We start from the raw sequence: 21,564 nt of genomic DNA, 5'->3' as shown, positions 1-21,564 counted from the left end.
ATGTTGTTGGAAAAATGAGAAATCGCTGGTCAACTTTTAACCCTTATAGCTCCATAACAAAAAAAAAATTTGGTTCCAAAATTGTGCTGATGTAAAGTAGACATGTGGGAAATGTTATTTATTAAGTATTTTGTTTGACATATCTCTCTGATTAAAGGGCATAAAAATTCAAATTTTGAAAATTGCAAAATTTTCAAAATTTCACCAAATTTCCATTTTTTTCACAAATAAACGCAAGTGATATCGAAGAAATTTTACCAAAATCATGAAGTACAATATGTCACGAAAAAACAATCTCAGAATCAGGGGGATCCGTTGAAGCGTTCCAGAGTAATTACCTCATAAACTGACAGTGGTCAGAATTGTAAAAATTGGCCTGGTCATTAACGTGCAAACCACCCTCGGGGGTTAAGGGGTTAAAGGAGAATATATGTTTGGTGTGGCCTTAGATGAGCTATTAGAAAAAGCATCGGACAAGAAAAAATCTTTACCAGAGCCAAATGTTCCAAAGAACTTTAGGAATAGGCCATTTCTTCCATCTCAGCAACAGCAATCATTTCACTATAGAGGCAAAGGAAAATCTGGTCGCTGGTCTTACCAAAAGGTGGAAGAGGGAAGAATATTTTTCAAAACTCCAGACAAGACAGACCATGACGCCAGGAAGGTAGGAGGCAGGATTGCAAGTTTCCTTCCACAGTGGCGGCTAATATCAACAGACAGAAAGACACTGGAGATAGTGGAAACAGGAATCAAAATGGACTTCGCTGCTTACCCACCAAGAAGAGTAGAGATAACAACCTTGTCTTCCTCAAGATTGCAGAAAGGCCTAATATCAGGTCTCCAGGATTTACAAAATGCAGGAGTAATATCAACAGTTCCTGGCAGAGAACGAGTAGAAGGTCACTATTCTCGAATATTCTTGTTAAAAAAGGCGTCAGGTGCCTACAGGATAATTCTCAATCTGAAATGTCTCAACCAATATGTAAAATACAGAAGGTTCAAGATGGAATCTTTAAAGTCCACAATTCCACTGATTGGGGAAGATTTTGTGATGGCAACAATAGACCTGCAAGAGGGGTACTACCATGTGCCAATTCATCCTTCTTACAGGAAGTTCCTCAGATTTGCTGTAAGTCAAAATCAAAGAATACATAATTTTCAGTTCAACCTGCTTCCCTTCGGGATTTTGTCGGCACCCCTCTTGTTGACGAAGCTCATGGCGGAAGTGGTGGCTTTTGTAAGAAGACGAGATATCGGTATCGTCCCATATTTGGACGATTTTTTATTAATAGCTCCCTCAGCCCCAATATTGGAGAAGCACCTCCAGATGACTCTTCATACTCTGGAATCATTGGGATGGCTGATAAATCGCGACAAGTTCGATCTACTTCCCTCCACCAAGAAGACCTTTTTGGGGATTCTTCTAGATTCCCAGCAGCAAGCTTCGTTTTTGATAAGGCAAAAGCAAATTCAGCTGAGGTCAAAAGTCCGTGCACTAATGAACGAGAACAAGGTCTCAATAAGATTCGCCATGTCCGTCATGGGGACCATGACTTCCTCTTTTCAAGCGATACCTTGGGCTCAAGCACATACAAGGTTTCTCCAGAGCTTCATCCTTTCCCACTGGGACAGATCTCTAAGTTCCCTCACCGGTAGGATTCATCTACCAGAGCAGGTGAAAGTATCTTTAAGGTGGTGGCTTTGTCCGAGAAATCTGGAGAAAGGAACAGTATGGTTTCAGCATCCATTTGTATCAGTTAAGACAGACGCCAGCAAGAGGGGATGTGGAGCTGTAGTCTCCCAGGTGGCCTTTCAGGGAATTTGGTCACAAGAAATTGCAGATCAGTCCTCGAACTTAAGAGAATTGAAAGCAGTGGAAGAGACCCTTCTGGCAGCCGAGTCCCTACTCCAGGGGTCGCATGTCGGAATATACTCGGACAATATGACAACGGTAGCCCACCTGAGACATCAGGGAAGCACAAAGAACAGAAACCTGCAATTAATCTCAGAAAGGATCTTTCACTGGGCAGAGCTTCATCTCCTATCCCTGTCGGCTCTGCACCTGAAGGGCTCCGACAATTATCAGGCAGATTTATTAAGCAGAAAGGACATTCATCCGGGAGAATGGAGTCTGAACTGGAAGATATTCCATATGGTTGTACAGAAATGGGGAAATCCAGAAATGGATCTGTTCGCAAACCACGAGAACTCAAAAGCAAAAACCTTTTTCTCCCTGGACCCCAAGGATCCAGCAGCGGGGATAGACGCGTTTGCTCATCCTTGGAATGTCAGACTCGCGTATGTGTTTCCCCCAATTCCGTTGTTACCAATGACTTTACAAAAAATCAGGGCCGAATGAGTAAAAACAATCCTCATACCTCCGATATGGCCCAAAAGAGCATGGTTCGGAATATTGAACAGTTTGAAGGTGGCAGATCCGCTGATTCTTCCTCAGATACACGATCTGCTGCATCAGGGTACGATCTACCATCCGACCCCTCAAAATCTGTCCTTAGCAGTCTGGCTTCTGAAGCCACCATCCTAAAAGCCAGAGGCTTTTCAGAGGAGGTGATCCATACACTGCAGGAAGCAGGTCACAAACTCCATTTATGGAAAGATCTGGAAGACCTTCAAGCTATGGTATGACCCTCATACACTAGATCACTTTCAGCCGAATATAATATATTACATAACATAGTTTTTAAGGTTGAAGGAAGACTAAGTCCATCTAGTTCAACCCATAGCCTAACATGTTGATCCAGAGGAAGGCAAAAAAAACCCATGTGGCAAACACTAAGCTCCACATTGGGGAAAAAAATTCTTTCCCGACTCCATACGACAATCAGACTAGTTCCCTGGATCAACGCCCTATCAAGGAATCTAGTATTTATAACCTGTAATATTATACTTTTCAAGAAAGGCATCCGTGCCCTTCTTAAATGTTAACAGTGAATCACTCATTACAACATCATGCTGCAGAGAGTTCCATAGTCTCACTGCTCTTACAGTAAAGAATCTTGATTATGATTAAACCTTCTTTCCTCCAGACGTAGAAGATGCCCCCTTGTCCCCGTCTCAGGCCTCCGAGTAAAAAGATCAGTAGAAAGGTCTTTGTACTGTCCCCTCATATACTTGTACATAGTAATAAGATCACCCCTAAGCCTTCTTTTTTCCACAGTAAATAACCCCAAGTGTAATAACCTGTCTTGGTATTGCAGACCCCCCAGTCCTCTAATAACCTTGATCGCTCTTCTCTGCACCCGCTCTAGTTCAGCTATGTCTTTCTTATACACCGGAGACCAGAACTGTACACAGTATTCTAAGTGTGGTCGCACTAATGACTTGTATAGAGGTAAAATTATGTTCTCCTCATGAGCATCTATGCCTCTTTTAATGCATCCCATTATTTTATTTGCCTTTGTAGCAGCAGCCTGACACTGGCCACTAAACGTGAGCTTGTCGTCCACCAATACACCCAGGTCTTTTTCAGTTACAGTTTTGCCCAGTGTTTTACAATTAAGCATATAATTATACATTTTATTTCCTCTGCCCAAGTGCATTACCTTACATTTATCCCCATTAAAGCTCATTTGCCATTTATCAGCCCAAGCTTCTAGTTTACATAGATCCTCCTGTAATATAAAATTGTCCTCCTCTGTATTGATTACCCTGCAGAGTTTAGTGTCATCTGTAGATATTGAAATAATACTCTGTATGCCCCCTACAAGGTCATTAATAAATATGTTAAAAAGAAGGGGGCCCAATACTGACCCCTGTGGTACCCTACTGTTAACTAAGACCCAGTCTGAGTGTTTTCCATTAATAACCACCCTTTGTTTCCTATCACTGAGCCAATTCTTAACCCACATACATATATTTTCCCCTATCCCCATTGTTCTCATTTTATGTATCAACCTTTTGTGTGGAACCGTATCAAAAGCTTTTGAAAAGTCCATATACACAACATCCACTGCATTTCCTTGGTCCAGTCCGGAACTTGCCTCCTCATAAAAACTGATCAGATTAGTTTGACAGGAACGGTCCCTCGTAAACCCATGTTGATATTGGGTCATGAGGTTATTCTTCTTCAGATACTCTATTATAGCATCTCTTAGGAAACCCTCCAGGATTTTACCCACAGTAGAGGTTAAGCTTATCGGCCTATAATTTCCAAGTTCAGTTTTTGTCCCCTTTTTGAATATTGGCACCACATTTGCTATATGCCAGTCCTGTGGTACAGACCCTGTTATTATGGAATCTTTAAAGATTAAAAATAATGGTCTATCTATGACATTACTTAATTCCTGCAGTACTCGCGGGTGTATCCCATCCGGGCCGGGGGATTTGTCAACTTTAGTGATTTTTAGACGCCGCCGTACTTCCTGCTGGGTTAAGCAAGTGACATTTAATGGAGAATTTTTGTTCTCACTGATCATGTTTTCTGTCATGCGATTTTCTTGTGTAAATGCGGTTGAAAAAAAATCATTTAGCATATTGGTTTTCCTCATCCTCATCCACCATTTCACCCAGACTATTTTTAAGGGGGCCAACACTATCATTTTTTAGTTTTTTACTATTTATGTAGTTAAAGAATATTTTGGGGTTATTTTTACTTTCTCTGGCAATGATTCTCTCTGCCTCAATCTTTGCTGCCTTGATTTGTTTTTTACATAATTTATTTAATTTTCTATATTTAGTTAATGCCTCATCACTACCTACTTGCTTTAGTTCTCTAAATGCTTTCTTTTTGTCACTTATTGCGCCCCTTACAGCTCTATTTAGCCATAGTGGTTTCCTCCTATTTCTAGCATGTTTATTCCCAAAGGGTACATATTGTGCACAGGTCCTATTCAGGATGTTAATAAATGTCTCCCATTTGCTTTGTGTAGCTTTATGTCTCAGGATATCGTCCCAGTTTATTGCACTAAGATCATCTCTTAACCGTTGGAAATTTGCCTTCCTATAGTTTAGTGTCCTTGTAACCCCTCTACTACACGTCTTATTAAAGGTTACATGAAAACGTATTATTTTGTGATCACTATTACCCAAGTGACCCCAACCCGTATATTTGATCTGTGGTCTGGCTTATTGGTTAATATTAGGTCTAGCAGTGCCCCCCTTCTTGTTGGGTCCCAAACCAGTTGTGAAGGGTAATTGTCTCTCATAGTTGTCAAAAACCTATTACCTTTGCTTGAACTACATGTTTCTGTCCCCCAATGTATTTCAGGGTAGTTGAAGTCTCCCATAATAATGACTTCTCCTTGAGTCGCTGCTTCATCTATTTGCTTTACGAGGATATTCTCCGCTACTTCCATTATTTTTGGAGACTTATAACAAACCCCTATCAGTAATTTATTATTTTTTCCCCCTCCCCTTATCTCCACCCACAGGGACTCTACATTTTCATTAGATTCACATATATCCTCCCGCAAGACAGGTTTTAAGGATGATTTTACATATAAACACCCCCCCCCTCGCTTGTTTGTACGGTCATTTCTGAACAGACTATAGCCCTGTAAATTAAATGCCCAGTCATGGGTCTCATCCAGCCACGTCTCAGATATCCCTACCATGTCATAATTATTTTCCAACAAAATTAATTCTAATTCCTCTATTTTGTTGGTGAGGCTTCTGGCATTAGTGTACATGCATTTTATGTATCTCTCTGTACCTCTATTCCTTCTTACTTTATTGACAGTTCTAACCCCACCCCCAATTTCTTTATTTGTGCCCAGGTCACTATCTGCACTATCTTCCCCACCTATAAAATGAATACCCTCCCCCCCAATCCCTAGTTTAAACACTCCTCCAACCTTCTAGCCACTTTCTCCGCCCGGACTCGAGCGCCAGGTAGGCAGCACACTGTTCGACGATCCCTGTCTTTGTGACAGATTGCCCTATCTGTTCCCCTGATAATTGAGTCCCCCACTACCAGCACCTGCCTGGCCTGCCCTACTCTCCTATTTCCCTCTTTACTGGAGCTGACACTCCTCCGGCTTTCAAGAGACATGCATTGCTGCAGTAGTGCTACCCCTGTACCGTCACTCCCCTCATCTGCCAACTTTGCAAACTTATTGGGGTGTGCCAGATCAGGACTAGCCTCCCTGGCACTCTTCCCTCTACCACCCCTTCTAACTGTCACCCAACTAGCGACCTCACTGTCCTGCAGCTCCCGACTACCACCCTCCCCCACATCTACCCCAATGAGCTGCTGCTCAGTGAGCAGCAGACTCCTTTCCATGTTGTCAATGGATCTCAGTGTTGCCAGCTGCTCGTTTAGATCCAGTATCTGGGCTTCCAAACGCACAACGTGCACACATCTCGCGCAGCAGTAAGCAACCCCGACCGACTGTTCAAGGAATACATACATGTGGCAAGATGTACACTGGATAGCATTGTCAATAATGGAGCTCATTTCCTAATGGGGATTGCAATAGACAGAATGATGAATATGTCTAAGATTCTGGATTTTTTACAAAACAGTTTGTCTAAAGCAGTGTTTTCCAAACCCCATCCTCACGGCCCCCCACAGGTCATTTTTTCAGGATCTCCTTAGTATTACACAGGTGATTGAAGTATCATCAAGGCATCAGGAATTCCCTCACCTGTGCAATACTAAGGAGATCCTGAAAACATGACCTGTGGGGGGCCGTGAGGATGGGGTTTGGGAAACACTGGTCTAAAGGATTAAGACCAAGCACTCTTCAGGTCCAGATTTCAGCCCTAAGCTCCTATTTTGATACTGACTTGGCCCAAAACAGATGGATTAGGAGATTCATGATGGCTGCATCACGAATGAACCCGAAGGGAGCAAGGAATGTTCCACCTTGGAATCTTAATACGGTTCTTAAAGGTCTTACCATGCAACCTTTCGAGCCAATATCTGAATCTCAAATAGACAAGCTGTCATGGAAAGCAGCATTGTTGATAGCCCTGAATACAGCTTGGAGAGTGGGGGAAATTCAAGCACTTTCTATCAGAGAGCCTTACTTTCAAGTACTGGAAGACAGAATCATCCTCCAGTTGGAGCCTTCATTTCTTCCCAAAGTCTCATCTGAATTCCATATGTCTCAGCCTATAATCCTTCCATCCTTTTGTGAGAATCCATCAAATAGCAGGGAAGAGGAGTTCCACTCGATGGATGTTAGAAGGGCTATCATCTTCTACTTAAGTCAGACTGAGTCGTGGAGAAAGGATCAGAGCCTATTTATACAATATGGAGGCCCCAACAAAGGGAAGAAAATCTCCAAAAACACGCTGGCAAATTGGATTAAAAAAGTGATTTGTGAGGCATTCAAAAATCAAGATTTACTTCCTCCAGAATCCTTGAAAACTCATTCCACCAGAGCCATGTCTGTCTCCTGGGCTGAAAAGGCTAGTGCATCCGTCGATCAGATTTGCAGGGCAGCTACATGGTCATCTGTCCAAACCTTTCCTAAACATTATAGATTGGATGTAATGTCAAATAGAGACCTAGCATTTGAAAGGAAAATCCTTCAGGCGCTTGTCCCTCCCTAAATTCATTCTTTAGTATTGCTCCAGGTGGTGCTGTCGTGGAGGGGATTGGAGAAAATAGAATTAGTCTTACCAGTAATTCGGTTTCTAAGACCCTCCACGACAGCACGGGTAAATCCCACCCTTTGTTGATCTTTCAGAAAAACTCCTTAGTGTTAATAAAATATTATTGAAGCATTCGTCTTGTGTGGTCCTTTGAAAACACTGGGTATAGTATAGGGGAGGGGCTATTTAACCTCTTGTGTTTCCTGTCCCTAATTAGGATGGGGAGGCAACCTCCAGGTGGTGCTGTCGTGGAGGATCTTAGAAACCGAATTACCGTTAAGACTAATTCTATTTTCTTCTGTCAGTTTGGGAGAAGATGATACAGCAACCACTGTTGGTGAAGGAGGCTCAATATCATATGAAAGAACTGGTTGTGATTCTATGTGCAGTCATCTCGGTGTGAGAACTCCTTTTCACTTGCCTGCTGACTAATCTTTTTTAGTGCACAAGCTCTGCAAAAGGAAAATAAGCTTTTGTCATCTTAGCTCAAATGAACAATGAACTACAGCTCACCATCAGCACATAAAATGTCATTACCTGTTCACATAGTGCCATGGACAGTAAAGAAATGACGGAGCTGCTGTGTTCCGGCAGCATCTGAGAACTTTCTGCTGGCGCCGGTAACTGCTGATCCGTGAGGGTACTGGGTGTCACAACCCCACTAATCAGATGTTGATGGCCTATCCTAATGATAAGCCAGCAATAAAAAAGTAGGGGCCAACCTCTATAAGTTCTCCCACTGAGTTTTTGGTGAGTTTTTGATCCTGTGTATTTTCACTGCACAAATAACGCAGCATTTTACCCTTCCAGCAAAGTCGATGGGATTTATAGATGCTTTGCTTTTTTTAAATCTGCAACATGTTCATTTCTCTTGCTTGTTAGTCGAGTTTTATGTGCGGACTTTCTGAATAGAATTGCAGTAGATGCAGAAAATCCATGGGTAAAAAATGCAAATGTGTTTTTAATGTGTTTCCGCTGTGGAAACTCACTATAGATGCATGTAAACTACACTTGACTGTATCCATAAAGTTTTGTCAAAACCTAATACCAGGAATTAGTAAAAAGAAAGCAGCTTTAGTTAAAACATTGTTACGCACATGGTTGTGGAACTACTGTGCCGAGGTCCGGAGAGAGCCTGGAGGGGTGTAACTAATCGAACATCTGGTTCTTCACTAGAGCCCCTGATGGTGTGGTTAGACTTGAACCCAGATGGATGCCAGGTGCTACCTCAAGACTGACTCTGGAGCCATGGCAGCTGACCCCAAAGGGACAGGGAAGCAGGACCGTCCAGGAAATGGTATAGCAGGAGGGATATGGCAGATAGACAGATGCATAATAAGGAACACAGGACGGTCACAGATCACAGGTGCTGGTTCTGATGGATCAGGAACAGGAGTAGGCACAGGCAGGATGGGTTCGGGTATAGGTGCAGACAGGATCAGATTCAGAGAGCACAGGGACCTTATAACTAGGTAACAGGAAGTATACTGATTACTAAAGTTGCTAAGGCACCTCCCCTTTGGAGAAGGTACCTTTAATACCTAATGTCTCTGTCACATGCTTACCACGTCAGAGAGGCGCCAGAAGACCGCAGCGTCTGATTTCTCCTACTCCTGCACTCATTAGAAGCCTTTCACCTTCATATTAAATGGTGCAGGCTTCTTTTAGCAGTGCAGGGGTTAATCTGCTTAGCTGTGAGCTCCTGCCTTGCCACTCCCAGTTGTTCACTGTTAGCCACTCCCCTCACCAATATATTCTGGGCTCTGGCAAACAGTCATTGCCAGAGCTAGCTTTATTGCTGCATATGGTTCAGAAGTTTGGTGGTTTGTTGTTGTTTGAGAAGGCTTTTGGTGGATTTATCTAACACTGTTGTGTGGTTTTGGTTGTGGGTTAATCTTCTCCTCCTCCTACTTAGGTTTTTCCCCATCTTCCACTGACGGTGTTACCCTCTGTTGTTTGTGTGCATATATTTTTTTGATTGGCATTTTCCTTTATCCCTGTTTGTATTACCCTGTTAATCTGGTTAGTGTATTGCCATACACTACTACTTCCCTCTTCCCTGAGTTGGGGGATGGAACAGACTGAGGGTGGATTGAGGAGCTCAGACAAAGTACGTGGCCCTTGCGTCTTCACCTTCAGAAGTAATCCGGGAAACGGGGCCAGCTAGGGCACCCCTAGCGTTAGGAACAGGGAAAGGGCCCCTGGTCCTGGCATACCCAGTAAGAGTCGTGACAGTCTCCCAGCCATTTGCTGGGGACATTTTCAGAAGCACGCGCACAGCCCCTTTAATAAGCAGGGAGTGCGTGCACCCTAAACACTTTCCCAGGAGACCTGCGTGCCTTTCGCAGGTCGTGGGAGGTGAGAGAAGCCGGGGGAGCGCAGACGGGTATGTGAACCCGCCGGGTCCCTGCAGGGTAGAGGAAGGGGATACGTGCAGGGGCGCCGGTGCTGTTGTAACAAACGTGACATACAAAAAGCGCAGCATCCAAAACATGATAGTAACTCATGTAAAAAAAAAAACTATCAAAAGCACAATTAAAAAACTCAAGTAAATGAATTTACATATTAGATGTACAAATGTTGCGGACAGTCTGTCTTTACTACTTCCTATGAACAATTTTGGTTGGTTGAGCTGACTTATCACTTGCTGCCTAATCTACTATTTGAGTGGTATCGTATTGATAATCAATATTTTCAGCTATGGCGGATCTAGATGAATAATTGTTTTTTTACTTGTATGTTATATATTTCATTTCTTTACACTTGATTGTCATTTTTCATGTATGGTAAACAGCTTTAAATTGTGGATTAAAGCTCAATTTCTTGAAATGACAGAGTCCATTACCTTGGATACGAGGACTGAAATGGGGTGAATTTGTTGGTTCTCCAAGTGCTCCAGATCCCACTGTCTGCTTCAGTCAGCCTCATGGAGAAATATTTGGATCGTTACAGGCTTTGCCCACTAAAGCTATATGTGGACTATCAAGAAAATTCTGCCTAATGATGAGTTACAGCAAGGAACAAGGTAATTATGTTTATTTTTTACCCTTTTGTGAACTGGGAGATTTTTGACCATTTAGCTGATCTGTCAACTGATTTGACAATGCAAACTGCATACATTAATAAATAGATCTCTGAGACCTGATGAGACTGGTGTGTTTACTTTGAAAATCCATGACAAAATGGCTCAACATTAGTGATGCACGAATGTGCTCAGATAAGAGGTTATCCGAGCACGCTCGAGTCCTAACCTAGTCAGCTGTCTAATCAACAGGCAATCCCTGCATGTGTTGTGGCTGTCTAACAGCCACGAGACATGTAGCTGCGGCGACTCAAACATATTTTTCGAGCACACAAGAAGATACTCGGTTATGACTCAAGTGTGCTCGGATAACACCTTACGCATCACTACTCAACATGCGAAAAAAACATACAGCTCTATGGACAGAAAAATGAAAAAGTTCTTTAACAAATTTCCAATTTTGTTTTCACCACTTACATAATTTATTTTTATTTATGTTTGGTATTTGCTTACACATACTGATCTGGGGAATCATATTTCCAGGTCAGTTTTACCATTTAGTGAACATGGTAAATAAAAAAACCAAAAAACAATTGTGAAATTGCACTTTTTATTGCAATTTCAATGCACTTGGAATTTTTTTCCCATTTTCTGGTACACTATGAGGTAGAATGAATGGTGTCATTCAAAAGTACAACTTGTCCCGCAAAAAACAAGCCCTCATATGGCCATATTGATGGAAAAATAACAAAGTTATGGCTCTTGGAAGAAGGGGAGGAAAAAACAAAACCGAAGAAAAAAAGAAAATCGCCCAGGGGTGATGGGGTTAATGAGCATGTTGTCAGCAGTGGTCACCTAACGGAAGACCAGGCATGTCCCCCAATTGCAGATGTGACTGGCTCTGTGTGAATAGCAAAGGAGTTGAATGCTACTTGCTAATGACATGCACTAGCTTGGTCTATAAAACACCAGACTGCTTCATGCTGCCATTTTTTTCACGCAAGCCGTTGATCCATGTGAAAAATTGTATGTACGCACTGATTCATTCATTCAGACAACTGTATATGCGGTCAGTGTACTGTCGAGCTTTACTAACTGCAGCCGGACCGAATATACAATCGTTTGAATGATCCCGAACTGTTAAAACTCTTCATATAAATGTAACCATTTTGCAACATAGGACATAATAGAATGTCCTATGTTGCGTCCCCATGTATGGAGGGGGTCCAGGAGGTGAGGCCAAACCCAGCAGAAGCAGCCACCATTACACAGGTAAATAGCTTAAACAATGGTCATGTTATTTTGTCCTAATTACATAAAAAAATTAACAAATCTGTAACAGATATATATATATATATATATATATATATATATATATATATATATATATATATATATATATATATATATATATATATATATACAGTGCCTACAAGTAGTATTCAACCCCCTGCAGATTTAGCTGGTTGACACATGCGGAATTAACTTGGCATTGTGACATTTGTACTGTAGATCAGCCTGGAAGTGGAAAATGCACTGCAGCAAATTTTGTTTTTGTTTTTTTTTTTTTGTTTTTTTTTTTAAAACGTTAAAAGTTAATTCAGAGTGTCATTTATTATTCAACCCCTCAAACCTCAAGAATTCTGTTTGGTCCCCCTAAAGTATTAAGAAGTAGTTCAGGCACCAAGAATAATGAGCTTCACATGTGTGGATTAAAGATCTCTTTTGCCAGCCTTTTCTGACTATTTAAGACCCTCCCCAAACTTGTGAACAGCACTCAGACATGGTCAACATGGGAAAGACAAAGGAGCATTCCAAGGCCATCAGAGACAAGATCTTGGAGGGTCACAAGGCTGGCAAGGGGTACAAAACCCTTTCCAAGGAGTTGGGCCTACCTGTCTCCACTGTTGGGAGCATCATCCGTAAGTGGAAGGCTTATGGAACTACTGTTAGCCTTCCACGGCCAGGACAGCCTTTGAAAGTGTCCTCCCGTGCCGAGGCCAGGCTTGTCCGAAGAGTCAAGGCTAACCCAAGGACAACAAGGAAGGAGCTCCGGGAAGATCTCATGGCAGTGGGGACATTGGTTTCAGTCAATACCATAAGTAACGTACTCCACCGCAATGGTCTCCGTTCCAGACGAGCCCGTAAGGTACCTTTACTTTCAAAGCGTCATGTCAAGGCTCGTCTACAGTTTGCTCATGATCACTTGGAGGACTCTGAGACAGACTGGTTCAAGGTTCTATGGTCTGATGAGACCAAGATCGAGATCTTTGGTGCCAACCACACACGTGACGTTTGGAGACTGGATGGCACTGCATACGACCCCAAGAATACCATCCCTACAGTCAAGCATGGTGGTGGCAGCATCATGCTGTGGGGCTGTTTCTCTGCCAAGGGGCCTGGCTATCTGGTCCGCATCCATGAGAAGATGGATAGCACGGCCTACCTGGAGATTTTGGCCAAGATCCTCCGCTCCTCCATCAAGGATCTTAAGATGGGTCGTAATTTCATCTTCCAACAAGACAACGACCCAAAGCACACAGCCAAGAAAACCAAGGCCTGGTTCAAGAGGGAAAAAGTCAAGGTGTTGGAGTGGCCTAGTCAGTCTCCTGACCTTAACCCAATTGAAAACTTGTGGAAGGAGCTCAAGAATAAAGTCCACATGAGACACCCAAAGAACCTAGATAACTTGGAGAAGATCTGCATGGAGGAGTGGGCCAAGATAACTCCACAGACCTGTGCCGGCCTGATCAGGTCTTATAAAAGACGATTATTAGCTGTAATTGCAAACAAGGGTTATTCCACAAAATATTAAACATAGGGGTTGAATAATAATTGACCCACACTTTTATGTTTAAAATTTAATAAAATTCAACTGAGCAACATAACTTTTTGGTTTGTAAGATTTATGCTTCTGTTCATAAAACCTACTCTCGTTTGCAGTTTGAAGGCTCTAACTTATTTGCATCTTATCAAACCAGCTAAATCTGCAGGGGGTTGAATACTACTTGTAGGCACTGTATATATATATATATATATATATATACACTGTATATATATCTATAATATAACGGGAGATGCATGTCTCTGAAGCCTTTATAGACTGCGCAAGCGTGACACGCCTGCGCAGTCTGGCTCCAGACAGAAGACCGCATGGAGCCATTACAGGTAAGAGGAGTGTGTATGGCTCCGGACATCACAGTATGCGTAGACACTGAATGGATACCGCGATCTCTGGCGCCATACTTAAAAACTTACCTGACTGGCAGGAACTTTGCCGCGGCGCCTCTCTTCGCTGGAGACCGGGGCAGGATTGAGGCGTCGGAATCGGCGCATGCACATAGCGCTATCCGGGGCCATTTTACTGAAGACACATTTGCAGTGTGTCTTCAGCAAAATGGCGCCGGACAGCGCCTCCGGCTGAACAGGACACAGCAGCGCTGGAGCACAGGGAAGAAAGGTGAATATAAATGTTTATTTTTTTGTATGTGTGTGCAGCGTGAAAGGGATGAGGGGTGCCATACATACCAGGATTGGGGGTTGAGGGGGCCACACATACCAGGATTGGGGGGATGAGGGGTACCATACATATCAGGATTGTGGGGTGAGGGGACTGTGCATATCAGGATTGGGAGTTGAGGGGATCATGCATACCTGGAGTGGGGGATGAGGGGTACCACACATACCATGATTGGGGGGTGAGGGGACCATGCATACCAGGATTGGGGGGGTGAGGGGACCATGCATACCAGGATTGGGAGGTGAGGGGACCATGCATACCAGGATTGGGAGGTGAGGGGACCATGCATACCAGGATTGGGGGGTGAGTGGACCATGCATACCAGGATTGGGGGATGAGGGGTGCCATGCATACCAGGATTGGGGATGAGGGGTGCCGTGCATACCAGGATTGGGGATGAGGGGTGCCATGCATACCAGGATTGGGGATGAGGGGTGCCATGCATACCAGGATTGGGGATGAGGGGTGCCATGCATACCAGGATTGGGGATGAGGGGTGCCGTGCATACCAGGATTGGGGATGAGGGGTGCCGTGCATACCAGGATTGGGGATGAGGGGTGCCGTGCATACCAGGATTGGGGATGAGGGGTGCCATGCATACCAGGATTGGGGATGAGGGGTGCCATGCATACCAGGATTGGGGATGAGGGGTGCCATGCATACCAGGATTTGGGGATGAGGGGTGCCATGCATACCAAGATAGGGATGAGGGGTGCCATGCATACCAAGATAGGGATGAGGGGTGCCATGCATACGAGGATTGGGGATGAGGGAGCCATGCATACGAGGATTGGGGATGAGGGGTGCCATGCACACCAAGATAGGAATGGGGGGTGCCATGCATACCAAGATAGGGATGAGGGGTGCCATGCGTACCAAGATAGGAATGGGGGGTGCCATGCATACCAAGATAGGGATGAGGGGTGCCATGCGTGCCAAGATGGGGATGAGGGTTGCCATGCGTACCAGGCTGGTGATGAGGGTTGCCATGCATACCAGGATAGAATGGTGGGGACTGGATGGTGGCAGCACAAATACCAGGAGGGGCAGCCCATACCAGCATTGGAGACCACATACCAATAAAAATGCTCGCCACCCGGGTTCAGTAGCATATATATATATATATGTATATGTATATATATATATATATATATATATATATATATATATATATATATATATATATATATATATATATATATATACACACGGGTTTGTAAGTTTGTAAAAATGACACTTAACAAAATTACAGCTCGTCTCACAAAAAAACAAGTCCTTATAACTTTGAAGGAAAAAGTGGAAAGAAAATCGTCTAGTGATGCGAACTAGTGCATGACAATATACATATTATTTTGTGCATGTGTGTACTATGTACAAGTACAAGTATGTATAATGTGTAAATGGACATATTATATTATATTGTGCTCAATGTGAATATCCCCTTTCCGACCTGGTCAGTAATAGTACGCACCAAGTCGGAAAGGCCGGTTCAGCGGGGGCTCCGGCGCTGAGCCCGCACTGAACCGGGCACATGTCAGCTGATATTTACAGCTGACGTGTGCCCGCAACAGCCGCGGGTGTAATCGCGATCCACCCACAATTGTTAACCACTTAAATGCCGCTGTCAATCTCTGACAGCGGCATTCAACTCGCGCTTCCGGGAAGCGCTTCCTAGGCCCCGCCCATCGGTAACCCCGTCACGTGATCGCGGGTCACCGATGGGTTGGCATGACAACCCAGGGTCTGCAGCAGACCCCTGTGGTTGTCATGTCTCGCTAGCTATGAGCGCCACCTAGTGGTCGGCGCTCATAGCACAGGAGTATTTCTCCTGCATACAGCCAATCTGCTCAGCCGGTAAGCAGTAGAAACGATCAGGAAACTGCAGCTTCTAGTCTCCTATGAAGACTATTGAAGCATGCAGAAAGTGTAAAAAATGTTTTTAAAAATATTAAAAAAATATATAAAAGTTTAAAACACCCCCCTTTCGCCCCATTCAAAATAAAATAATTAAAAAAAAAAAAAACAACACATACACATATTTGGTATCGCCGTGTTCAGAATCGCACGATCTATCAATATAAAAAAAAAATTAATCCGATCGGTAAACGGCGTAACGAGAAAAAAATTTTAAACGCCAGAATTACGTTTTTTTTGGTCGCTGCAACGTTGCAATAAAATGCAATAACAGGCGATCAAAACATCGGATCTACCCCAATTTGGTATCAATAAAAACGACAGTCCGGCACGCAAAAAATAAGCCCTCACCCGGCCCCAGATCCCGAAAAATGGAGACGCTACAGGTCTCGGAAAATAAAAAAAAGGACCCAAAAAACAACTGTGGAATTGCATTTTTTTTGCATTTTTGCCGCACTTGGAATTTTTTTCCCATTTTCCAGTACATGATATGGTAAAACCAGTGATGGAGTTTAAAAGTACAACTCGTCCCGCAAAAAATAAGCCCTCACATGGCCATATTGACCGAAAATTAAAAAAGTTCTGGCTCTGGGAAGAAGGGGAGCAAAAAATGAAAACACAAAAACAGAAAGACCCAAGGTCGTTAAGGGGATATAAATATTAATGTGCGTGTATATATGTGGGTGGGGCTTGATAGGGGGGCCCAGACAAAAGTCCTGCACAGGGACCCTCCACTGTCAGTGTATGCCCGTGTTTTAGTGCATGGTCCAGCCATCAATATAAAAAATACGGACCTTCAAATAACGCTGCATGAAGCGGTCATCAGCCAAAATCTATATCAGTACAGATACAAAGTGCTATTGAGTGCATGGAGAGAGTGGAAACAGATGAATAGTAGGGATCAGGCTCAGAGAAAAAAATTGAAAGAGAGAACAGAAAAGAGTTAGATTAGTGCGATAAGGTGGTAGGCCAGTCAAGAAATGCATTTTTAAGGCACGCTTAAAACTGTGTATAGTGGGAATTAACCAAATTGTCCGTTTTAGTGCATTCCATAGGACTGGCAGAGCAGGTGAGAGTGAATAGAGTCACTGGTGCACATTGTAAAGTGAAAAGAAGCGAGGAGCCGGGTATAGAAGAGGTTGCATGATATTAGGGGACCTGAGACAATTTCCTGTCTGATATGGTAAATTTTTCCTAGAAAATAATTGGCCAGAGCGCCAGCACGGAGGTTAGCGATAAGGGCCATCACTTTAGGACTGAAAAGGAAAGAAAAGTGTCAAAGTGTTGTTTAGGATTACTGGATTGTGAGATGATGAGGGTGGTAAAGTAGGCTTGCTTGGAAAGGTGAATGGCAAAGTTATATGTTTTAGAATAAACTGATAATGAAATCTGCAGCAAAAAGGGATTTTTTCCACAGACGTTCATCAAATCCCCAAAATATAGCATTATATGGTAAACAGAATAGTGTCATTCAAAATTATTACTCTTCTCGCAAAAAACAAGCTCCTATAGTTATATCAACATAAAAAATAAATTAATAAAAACATTGCAATTTTTTTAAAAATGCATTTACCCCAAAATCCTGATTAAAACAATAGGTAATTTTCTGGTGAGCGCTTCTCTTTAAAGGTGTTGCTGATATGAATTAATTTTGTATTGTTCAGGGAAAAATAGAAATAGGAAAAAATAGTCATGTTTTCATGTTCTGCTCTGAGGTTGTATGAATCAGATAATTCTCCTTTGCGTAATATTGTGTATTCTGTGTAACACAGGCGTCAACTGTAAAACCGGGAGTCCATCTGTGTTTTATGCTGCCTCATCAACTAAACAATACATTTTACCTGGCCAGTGATCCTGAAGCTGCTTGAAGGGAATCTTTAAGCACCCACCATTATCTCTCCCTTTGGAAGCTTTAGGATTTCCTAGACTATAATAAAAAGTCCTTTGTCTATCATTGCTTCTAGAATTCTCAACATTGACAATTTCTTGGTGCGTCTTCAAAAAATCTTGAACAGCACATCTTGAAACCCCAATCTTTGAAATCTTTGCTTGGGATAGACCTAGCTGATGCAGAATAATTACCTTGTGTCTTGTTGCTGTGCTCAGTAGTGATGATCGAGCATGCTCGTTGCTCGAGATTTACGAGCATGCTCGGGCAAGCACCTATTATCTTCAGCGTGCTCGGGGGTTAAGCTTTCGTCGCTCCGTGAACATGATTTGCGACTGTTTGACGGCTTTAATACATGTGAGTAAATCTTGAGCAACGAGCATGCTCGATCATCACTAATGCTCAGTCTTGCCATGGTGTATGACCTGTGACATGAAACTTTCTTCTACAACCTTCCTTTTGTAGCAGAGTTTGGCTTTTCCTCACTTCCCTCAGTGCTGCCCTTATATTAAATACTGTGTGCAGTGGTCTAGTGCACAGACTCCGGGGAGTCACTGTACCACAGGCACCTGCGTACTAGACCACTGCAGGGAAAAATGGGGCCGGTAGCGAAAAAAGCGTACCTCGCGTTATAGGCTCTTTGCGCATGCGCAGGGTGTGAACGAGAAGCATGCACGTCACTGGCCCCTGATTTGCTGATGTAAAATACACATGTGGGAAATGTTATTTATGTACTTTTTGTGTGACATATCTCTCTGATTTAAGGGCATAACAATCAAAAGTTTGAAAATTTCATCGTTTTCAAAATGTTTGCCAACTTTCTGTTTTTATCATAAATAAACTCAAGTGATATCGAAGAAATTTTACCACTATCCTGAAGTACAATATGTCACGAGAAAACAATCTCAGAATCAGGGGGATCCGTTGAAGCGTTCCAGAGTTATTATCTCATAAAGTGACAGTGGTCAAAATTGTAAAATTTGGCCTGGTCATGAAGGTGAAAACAGCCTTGGGGTAAAGGGGTTAAAGTAAATTAGTAACTCTCTTGACAACCCAGTTATGTTGGTGTGAAGAGATAAACACATTCTTTTCACCTTAAGTGATATCTTTGCTGTTTAATACCACATTTTTCTCTACAAATGTTGTAAAATATATTGCTGTGAAGGGTACTACCCTCTGTGATATACTATTATAGTGCAGTTTGTGAATAATTGTGACTACAATGCACATTTTTCCAAGAGCAGAGGTAAATTAACATGGAATAAAACGTACTTTATAATTCTCATATTCGATCCCGTTTTTTTAGAAAAGTCATTTAATAAACCAGTGCTTCAAAGTAAAACCGTACTCTCCTTGTTTAGGTGTTCGAAGTATGCATAGCACTGATATCCAATGGTCTGCAATACTAAGCTGGGGATATCCTGATAATATTCTGAGACTGAAAAGCAAACAGAGTGAGCCTCCCGTAAACTTTATTCAGTGTTCTGAACTGCATAAGGTAACATTTTTACTTTTACTTACTTTTAAAGGAAAATTCCGATCTTATACGAATGAGAATTGATTGTATGTAGAGGTGTCTCAAAAAAAAAATCCACAGCACCTTTAATAGTCAATACTAATAGTATTTGGTGAGTTTTAGATGTTGCACATTTTCCGCAGCATTTCTACACTTGTTATGTAACTTAGATTGCTTGCGTTTTATTCATTGCATTTGTGACATTTTTTTTTTTACATGCAATTGTATTTGACGCTGTGGTTTTTGTTTCTTTTTAGTGTGCCATGTTTTAAATAAAGCTGATTTGTTTTTTATACTTCCTGGTATTTGGCTTTGACAAAACTTTGATAGTCATGCGTTTTTTAACAGTGGATGTTCATTTAATTTAATTTTAATGGGAAAATGTGCACATAAAACTCAGTGTACTCACAAGAGAAATTGACATGTTGCATATTTTAAGCTCACACCACAGGGCAGCACAGTGGCTCAGTGGATAGCACTGTTGCTTTGCAGTGCTGGGGTCCTGGGTTCAAATCCCACCAAGGACAACATCTGCAAGGAGTTTGTATGTTCTTCCCGTGTTTGCGTGGGTTTCCTCCAGGTTCTCTGGTTTCCTCCCACACTCCAAAGACATACTGATAGGGAATGTAGCTTGTGAGCCCCAATGGGGACAGTGATGATAATGTATGTAAATTGAATTGTAAAGCGCTGCGGAATATGTTGGCGTTATATAAATAAAAATATTATTATCAGTTTATGCTAATTAAAAAAAAGAACAGTGGGCATGAGATTTCTATAAATCCCATCCACATCGCTAGAACTGAAGACGCTGCATTTTTTGTGCTCAGTTAAAATATGCAGCGTCAAAAACTCACCAAAAACCAATTTGTGGGAAATTAACCTTAACCTTCAGATACCACTGTCAGTGATGACCGCAGCATATGAGTAGTTTGAAAGGGGGAGTGTCCAACTTTGCCACTCTATTTGCATCCCTACAGCTCTACTGCAGGTTTTCGATGGGTTGTAATGGCAATCGTAGATCTAACAACACCTTCTGGGTCTGCCATATGTGTAAGCCCATCAGATTCTGCCAGAAGTAAGGTCCAATATGTTGATTGTGAGTATAGGGGTTCGCTAACACTGCCGTATAACATGGGTGAGTGCTATGCAATGTTTTATCGGATAGCACTCAGCCCAATGTTATCCTATGGGACCGTGCAGATCTGCGATTTTTTTCTCATGCATATTTGGCATGAGAAAACATTCACAGCATGCTCTGAGTGCCTCTGATGATCGGCTCACGTGCAACCATTCAAGTCTATGGGTACATATGAAACATCAGACTGCACTCGAGGTCAGTCCGATGTACTTACACAGAGACAATGGAGAAGATAGAGAAATTACATTCTACATCTCCTTTGCACCTGTGCTGTGATTCTCTCTTCAAGAGGATCAGAGCACACTCGGATCGGATGTCATTAGCATAATCAGCTAGATTCTCTCACACGAGAGAATCATCGACTTTGTGAGCAAGCCTTAACACTCGCAGACATCGATAATACACTTTTCTACATTTGTAGTTGCCAGTATTATCTGTGTGATTAAAGGATTGCATGTTCAAGTTCCCTGGTGGAACTAATAATTTTTTTAAAATGTGTTTGCATTAAAGAAAGCTCAAAAATATCAGTTTTACCAATAAAATGTGTTTTGATTAACCCCTTCATGACCTTGGACGTATCCATATGTCCAGGTCGGTAGGTACTTACCGACCTTAGATGTATGGACACGCCCAGGTGATGTTGCGCGCACAGAGGCTGTGTGCGCGCGATCGCCGCCGAGTGTCAGCTGATTCTGACACCCAGCACGGCACTTTAACCCACTAAATGCTGCAACATTTAGCGAGCTGGCAGAAGGAAGAAAGTCCCTCTGCGCTCGGATCGGAGACCCGCGATGTTATCGCGTGGCCCCCGATCGTTGCAATGGTGACCCGATGTCGTCATGACTGGATTCGGGTCACCAGAGATGGCAAAGTTGCTAGATAATGCTCATTGCATGATTTAACGAGTTTGCCTGTCAGTGCAGCGCTGACAGTTTGCATAGCATAGGAATGCTCCTGCATCTCTATGCTATACAAGCAATCAGCCTGCAAAAAGTGAAAGTTTCA

At 42.6% G+C, this 21,564-nt stretch overlaps 1 protein-coding gene across 1 annotated transcript in view; it reads left to right on the top strand.

The window, feature by feature from the left end:
- LYST (lysosomal trafficking regulator) overlaps window positions 1–21,564 on the top strand; it is a 789,135-nt gene that overhangs the window by 620,394 nt on the left and 147,177 nt on the right. Inside the window, exons 45-46 of the mRNA XM_073671457.1 lie at window positions 10,396–10,585; window positions 19,267–19,403. Of these exons, the coding sequence (XP_073527558.1) occupies window positions 10,396–10,585; window positions 19,267–19,403 (327 nt within the window). The remainder of the gene's footprint in view (window positions 1–10,395; window positions 10,586–19,266; window positions 19,404–21,564) is intronic.

Source organism: Phyllobates terribilis, unplaced genomic scaffold (assembly GCF_046119375.1).
Source record: "Phyllobates terribilis strain yellow unplaced genomic scaffold, ASM4611937v1 Scaffold_3__8_contigs__length_932513732, whole genome shotgun sequence".
NCBI lineage: Eukaryota > Metazoa > Chordata > Amphibia > Anura > Dendrobatidae > Phyllobates > Phyllobates terribilis.
Note: the sequence above shows the minus strand (reverse complement) of the source record. Positions and strands in the feature narration are given on the sequence as shown.